Raw genomic sequence first — 7444 nt, 5'->3', positions numbered from 1 at the left:
GTTAGTCTTAGAGGGCCAACGGAGGGGTAGAGGCAGGCCGAAGAAGTATTGGGGAGAGGTGATTAGGAAAAATATAGTGTTGCTCTAGCTTACTTGGTACATGACCATGGATTAGAAGGTGTGAAAGTTGAGAATTAGGGTAGAGGGTTAGGTAGTCGAGCTTTGTCTTTATTTGGTTACTGTAGCTTTAGTACACCACTTAGTCTCTTTATGTATTTTCGCCTTTCTGGACTTCTTTTATTACTTGTGGTTGCCTTTGCTTCTGTTTTAACTGTACTAGCTAGTGATAGCTGTGTGTTTTCGCATGATTTTCTGATTGGTTTGCTTGTCATTGGCTCTTCCCTTTTATCTTCCCTGAGCCGAGGGTTTACCGGAAACAACCTCTCTGTCTTTTTAAAGGTAAGGGTAAGGTATGCGTACACACTACCTTCCCCATACCCCATTTGTGCGAATACACTGTTTTTTTTTTTTTTTTGGTTGTTGTTGTTGTAAGGCCACAGATACAGCAAGACTAACATGTGAATCTCGGAAGGTCAAACAGTTTGAGAAGCTTGGTTTTTAAGGACAGAGAGAGACAGGAGATGACAATGAGAAGCAACTCATCTGCTGATGCATATAGGGTGCAAGTGCTCTTACTCGTGCTCTCACAGCTAAACATAAGAGGGAAAATCAATTTGGAGCCCAAAGCTGGAGAGTCATGTTTGCATGGTCAAGCAAAGTTGTTTAGACAAGAGAGAATTGCTTAAGTGGTAAGGACCCTTCACCTCCGACGCTAAGGTTGCGGGTCCGAGTCCCCATAGGAGCAAAGTGGAAAACTCTTGGGGAGGGTAAAAGATAAAAGAAACAAGCATTTATTCATAGGATGAGAGTTATCTGTTGTTGCAGTCAACTTAACATGACGGTGTAAGAAACCGATATCTCTATCCGTGTATATGTAACTTAGATTCTTTATAGTAAACTAGTGGCATTTGCTATGATTACTTAATTGCTTTTTTTCACATCATCACTTACTTGTACCGCTCCCTAAACGAGCATCGCAAGAGTTATCTTGCCTTATATATGAAAAAGCTTGACAAACTTGCATAAACTCGCCAAAGAGCCTTCTTGCTACTTTATTTTTATCCAGAGCTTATTAGAGTTAGAAGGTTGCGTTTTGTTTATGTGGAGAAGCAAATAAGTAAGAGATAGTAGCTGCTCTTCTTACTTACACAAGGAAGAAAAAGGAGAAAGTAAAATAGGAAAAGCAGATATAATAAAACTGCACTAATCTCATAATACATTACTGTTAACTACTGAAACAAAGGGATGGCATGGAATGAAATGACCCAGCTAGTCATTGTGTCAAGTAGGGCATTTATTTATCAAAATCTCTTCTGAAAATCATTACTAGTACTAGTCAGCTATTACAATTCACATATGCAAAGTCATGCAACAGTTCCTATATAAACCATCTTAGAGCTTCAATCTCAATTTTCATGGGCACTTACGCCTGCCTCCGCGGGTGGTCATATTAGCATAACATTTGCCACATTTGTCTAGGTTCCCATATTGGCCTGGCGGAACACATTTGCATCTTAAACAACAAGTAGTGCATGCTCTTAGGCATACATTCTGCCTCGAATGCAACTTGCACCTCACCTGGCATAGGGGAACGCAGTCTGCACATACATAGATAGAAAAACTTGTTACCGAAGAAGGACATTCCAGAGATCACTTGAAGATTAATTATAGAAAAAATTTAAGTTAGTGATCATTATACCAGGTTACCAGTTAATGTTTATTATAGAGATTTCCTTATAATTACCTTATAATGTAACTTATATGGAGTTCCCTTCTTTGTTACTACTAATAAAAATCGTTGTTTTAGACGAAAGAAGAGTTTGACCCGATGCTTATTTCTGACCTAGTTGATACGCATCTTTGATCTCATTAATTCTCGATATTGAAATATACTATATAAGACCAATAAGATTCCAGATCTCGTTATCAACCTTTTGGCCTAAAAATATTATCTTTTCAGTAAAGCCGTTTGATTAGGGAAATATTATATCCCTTAGGAACCTTACAAGCATCTTTTGATGCATACGGTTCAAAAAAAATGTAATTCAACGTATAGATTCCAGTCCTTTTTCTTTTACTTTTCTTTCTATTTCCTTTTTCTTAATGAAGATAGTGTGACTGTTTTTATTGCACGATTTCAATGCATAAGATCGTATACATAGTTTTCTATTATAAATAGAAAGAAAGTCAAATTTGTCTAAATACTAGACATAAGAAAAGACAAATGCAGGAAAGAAAGTAAAGATAGGACTTAAACTCTTATATAAATGCCTTATACCTGCTGTGTTCTTTGGTGGTGAAACGGGGGGAGCAGGGACTGGTGGTTTCTTGGCTGGTGGTGGAGAAGGAGGTGGTGGTTGCTTGCCCGCCGCAGGTGGGGATGGTGGTAGCTTGACTGGAGGTGGCGGTGATGGTGCCTTTGCTGGCGGTGGAGGAGGAGGAGGAGTCACCTGGGTGGGTGGGTATGGAGCGGTTGGAGAGGATGCATTGACTGGTGGTGGGGGGCTTAATATCTTACCATGTGGGAAAGCACCAGGGGCAGTGTTGCTATCTCCGTTCTGCAGCCAAAAGGAAAAAGTGTTCATGAACTAACGTCACTTTTGTGAACTATGCTTTATTTTTGGGTACATATAAAAGAATCTTAATACTCTTCATAATTGTAAGTAGTTTACACTTAATCATGAGCATGAATATAAGAACAAACTTCTTTATGGCGAATAATGTAAATGCTTAACAATATAAGGAAAATGTAGGATAAGACTCCTACAGTTCATATTCTATGTTGTATTTAATCGTATGGATCTAAGCATAGTAAAGTAGGTAAGTATCATTTGTAGTTAATAGAAATGAAGTGTTGAATAGACATACACTAGAAGCGATGAGAAGCAAAAAGGCAAAGAGAAGTGGCATAGGCTTGAAAGCCATAGTGAAAGCAAGTAGCTGGAGGGCAGGAATGGTAGTAGCTGAAAGAGAGCACTACTCAGAAGCTAGTTGATGAAAGATTTATGACAATAAGATTAGGTATATATAGGACGTGGAGCATGCACAAGGAGAAGCTAACGAGTGTCAGATCCGACTATGAAATTCCGGGTTTGATTGAATCTACTCCCTCCTGTGTAATTTTTTTTAGTTGTTTTCACACAGATTAAAAAATTCACCTTTTAATATTAATTAGCAATGAAATTGACCATATTAACCTTTACTATCTCTTCCCGTAAACACTCGTAACACATATTCCAACACTATTTACTCCAAGGGAAATGAAGGAAAAAAAATAATTAATTCATTCTTGAAATCTAAAAAAATCACTTATTTTGGACACAAAAAAGGCCAAAAAATCACTTATTGTGGACCGGAGGGAGTAGTATTTTCTGGTTGAATTCAAAGGGGATCCAAAATTTTAGTTATGGGTTCAAATTTAAATTTGTTAAAATTTTAATGATCTTTTTACATGTATATTTATGCTTCGTCTTGCAAGTTCCAACTGCCTCTGAGCGCAGTGGTGGCTTAACCATAAAGCCACTAAAGCAAGGGCTTTAGGCCCCAAAAAATAAGGTCCCAAATTTACTTAAATTATATATAGTATAAATAATTATGGATTTATTATTAGAGATAAATAAATTGTTCTTAATCATTTGTTATCAATTTTTAATCAATCATTATTTGTCGATTTTTTAATTTTATACTACATTTTAAAAATATGATTGATATAATTATAGTTGAAAGTTGTATACTATTAAATTTACAGCTACTTTCTTTTTTTTTTTTGTTACCTCACCCATGGTGGCTGGGCTCGACTTCTTAATTTGTCTAACACACTTTAACTTGCATCAACTTTGTTTATAATTATAATTTTGCAGAATCTTCTTCTATTCTTTAAGTGCTTTTTAGACAATTTTTCAATCTCAAGCTAAAAGCATTTTTTAACCTTGAATATTCTTTAAGGCCTCTTTTTAAATTTTGACGTTAGGCCACATGTAGAGTTGAGCTGCATTTGTCTGATTGAACCATATTGTATGGGTCAGAATCCGACCCCACGATAATTAACGGAGTTAATCCCGTCTTAAGCTAATTCATGATTAATTAGTGGCACGACCACTTAGAATTAACGATATTCAACCCTCATCTGATTCGATCAACAAGGCCACGGCCCATCCGCCACCATGAAGGCGAAATCCCAACATGGTCACGACCACTTATTGCCAGCTCACGAAGCTCACAGCTATAAATACCAAGAGAGGAAACCCTAGAAAGGGGCTGCTTCTTCACCACTATTGAGGAGAGAGAGAAAAAACACAATGATACCCATATTGTGAGAGAGAAAAACACCATTGTAAGGCTCTGAACCTCTTCATGGAGAGGCATGCCAAATCAACATTATCAATAAAGAATCTTAATGTTTCTCCTCCTAACTCTGAGTACTTATTTTCGTTTCCTTTATTTGGTCCAACGAATTATTACGGTTTGCTATGATTTCCCCGTGATTTATTTATATTGTTTTATACTCATAAGGTATGTGATAACTTTTGAGCAAACAATTTGGCGCCGTCTGTGGGGATTTCCTAGCAAAATCGCGTAGTTCTTCCCTGGACCAAAAAGGAAGAAACGCCAGAAAAGGAAAACAAAAGCAACCCAGCTCAAACAAGCCAAAGCGCATGTAGGACAAGGGGAACTCGAAGATCTCAAGTCAATATCCAAGTCCTCTCTCTCTCTCTCTGATCTTGGATAGTGCAAAAAAAGAAGAAGAAGCCCCTCCTAAGGGAGAATCTCTCTAAGGCATCTACCGCATCCCTGATACGAGCTCCGGCCAGAAACTGACACGGAGATATCTTGAGCCAAGAGTCTCCTCAAGACAGCCTATCTACTCCGATTGGGAGGACAACGCATAAGCTGCTCAAGGTCTCGAATCAAAACCGAGCTTCGGCACTCAATACCCACAACTAAGACCAGGCTACGCGCCTTCACCAGTAAGTTCAACTACGGTTGAACCAAGACTCAGGCTATGCGCCTTCGCCATCAAAATTGACAGTTCAACAACAGTTGAACTGGGACTCAGGCTACGCGCCTTCGCCATTAAATCAAGGCTATGCGCCTTGGCCAATAAGTTCAAATACGGTTGAACCATGACTCAGGCCATGAGCCCTTCGCCATCAAAATTGACAATTCAACAACAGTTGAACTGGGACTCAGGGCTACGCGCCTTCGCCATTAAGTTCAACTACGGTTGAACCAAGACTCAGGCTATGCGCCTTCGCCATTAAATCAAGGCTATGCGCCTTCGCCAATAAGTTCAAATACGGTTGAACCATGACTCAGACTACGCACCTTCGCCATCAAAATCGACCAAGTTCAACAACAGTTGAACTGGGACTCAGGCTATGCGCCCTCGCCATTAAATAAGGCTATGCGCCTTCGCCAATAAGTTCAAATACGGTTGAACCATGACTTAGGCTACGCGCCTTAGCCATCAAAATCGACCAAGTTCAACAACAGTTGAACTGGGACTCAGGCTACGCGCCTTCGCCATCAAAATCGACCAAGTTCAACAACAGTTGAACTGGGACTCAGGCTATGCGCCTTCGCCATTAAATCAAGGCTATGCGCCTTCGCTAGTAAGTTCAACTACGGTTGAACCAAGATTCAGGCTATGCGCCTTCGCCAGTAAGTTCAACTACGGTTGAACCAAGACCCAGGCTATGCGTCTTCGCCAGTAAGTTCAACTACGGTTGAACCAAGACTCAGGCTATGCGCCTTCGCCATTAAATCAAGGCTATGAGCCTTCGCCAGTAAGTTCAACTACGGTTGAACCAAGACTCAGGCCATGAGCCTTCGCCATCAAAATTGACAGTTCAACAACAGTTGAACTGGGACTCAGGCTACGCGCCTTCGCCAGTAAGTTCAACTACGGTTGAACCAATACTCAGGCTATGCGCCTTCGCCATTAAATCAAGGCTATGTGCCTTCGCCAATAAGTTCAAATACGGTTGAACCGTGACTCAGTCTACGCGCCTTCGCCATAAAAATCGACCAAGTTCAACAACAGTTGAATTGGGACTCAGGCTACGCGCCTTCGCCATTAAATCAAGGCTATGCGCCTTCGCCAATAAGTTCAAATACGGTTGAACCATGACTTAGGCTACGCGCCTTCGCCATCAAAATCGACCAAGTTCAACAACGGTTGAACTGGGACTCAGGCTATGCGCCTTCGCCATCAAAATCGACTAAGTTCAACAACAGTTGAACTGGGACTCAGGCTATGCGCCTTCGCCATTAAATCAAGGCTATGCGCCTTCGCCAAGAAGTTCAAATACAGTCGAACCATGACTCAGGCTATGCGCCTTCGCCAATAAGTTCAAATACGGTCGAACCATGATTCAGGCTATGCGCCTTTGTCATCAAAATTGACAAAGTTCAACAACAGTTGTATTGGGACTCAGGCCATGAGCCTTCGCCATCAAAATCGACTAAGTTCAACAACAGTTGAACTGGGACTCAGGCTATGCGCCTTCGCCATTAAATCAAGGCTATGCGCCTTCGCCAAGAAGTTCAAATACAGTCGAACCATGACTCAGGCTATGCGCCTTCGCCAAGAAGTTCAAATACAGTTGAACAATGACTCAGGCTACGCGCCTTCGCCATAAAATCAAGCCCATGCACCTTCGCTAGTAAGTTTAGCTACGGTCGAACCAAGACTCAGGCCACGCGCCTTCACCATCAAATCCAGCGAGTTCGACCTCGCTTGAACCATAAGGCTAGATGCCTTCGTCCTCAAATCTAACAAGTTCAACCACAGTAGAACCAGGACTCGGACGAAGCGCCTTCATCATTGAACTCAAAGAAACCCAACCTCCAACGAATCGAGGCACAGGTTAGGCACCCTCGCCCTTCAAGTAAGTACTCTCAACTCAAACTAAGATTGGGGACACGTAAAGTCCGGCCCCGGTCAAACTACAAGGCCGCGTTTTTGTCATCACGGCCGACAGTTCGACCGCGCCCGAACTGGGACTAAGGCTAAGTGCCGCTATCGCCAAGCAATGGCTCCGACTCGCTCACCCCGAGTCGAAGAAGAAGAGTCGTCAACAATTAAAAACTAACATGCCTACCAGAGTCGAACTCGAAGGCAAATCACCCCTTCGAGCGCATGCAAAGAAAAATCTAAGGGGGAAAAAGAGGAGATACAAAACAGACACAAGGCAAATAACGGAAAGGAGATCTCATTTATCTACAAAGTTAATTGCGGGTCTTCCCCGCTTACACCCGGCCAAGGCCGATCAATACAAGGAAAGAGAAAATAAAAAATAAGAAAAAATGCATATCTTTTTACTCGGCGCCATCCGCGCCACCATCAGCACCAGCGTCAGCCTCTGGCGTCGTCCCGTCAAAA

The 7444-nt window shown here is 41.4% G+C and overlaps 1 protein-coding gene across 1 annotated transcript; it reads right to left on the bottom strand.

Moving 5' to 3' along the window:
- Nucleotides 1-1232: 1232 nt before the first annotated feature.
- Nucleotides 1233-3052, bottom strand: LOC109205717 (gibberellin-regulated protein 14-like). Its single transcript, XM_019368462.1, has 3 exons — nucleotides 2929-3052; nucleotides 2339-2618; nucleotides 1233-1658 (listed from the first exon to the last, which is right to left on the bottom strand). Exons 1-3 carry the CDS (start codon nucleotides 2983-2985, stop codon nucleotides 1474-1476), a joined length of 522 nt encoding a protein of 173 aa, XP_019224007.1. The 5' UTR covers nucleotides 2986-3052; the 3' UTR covers nucleotides 1233-1473.
- Nucleotides 3053-7444: the final 4392 nt, after the last annotated feature.

The sequence above is a fragment of the Nicotiana attenuata genome, unplaced genomic scaffold (assembly GCF_001879085.1).
Source record: "Nicotiana attenuata strain UT unplaced genomic scaffold, NIATTr2, whole genome shotgun sequence".
NCBI classification, from domain to species: Eukaryota; Viridiplantae; Streptophyta; class Magnoliopsida; order Solanales; family Solanaceae; genus Nicotiana; species Nicotiana attenuata.
The sequence above is the reverse complement of the archived record's forward strand: the minus strand, read 5'-3'. Positions and strand labels throughout refer to the sequence as shown.

Coding starts and splice junctions, on each gene's coding strand:
- LOC109205717 (XM_019368462.1), bottom strand. CDS start 2,985: ATGGCTTTCAAGCCTATGCCACTTCTCTTTGCCTTTTTGCTTCTCATC. Junction 2,619..2,928: donor TGCTTCTCATCGCTTCTAGT/GTATGTCTATTC, acceptor TTTTGGCTGCAG/AACGGAGATAGCAACACTGC. Junction 1,659..2,338: donor ACCACCAAAGAACACAGCAG/GTATAAGGCATT, acceptor ATGTATGTGCAG/ACTGCGTTCCCCTATGCCAG.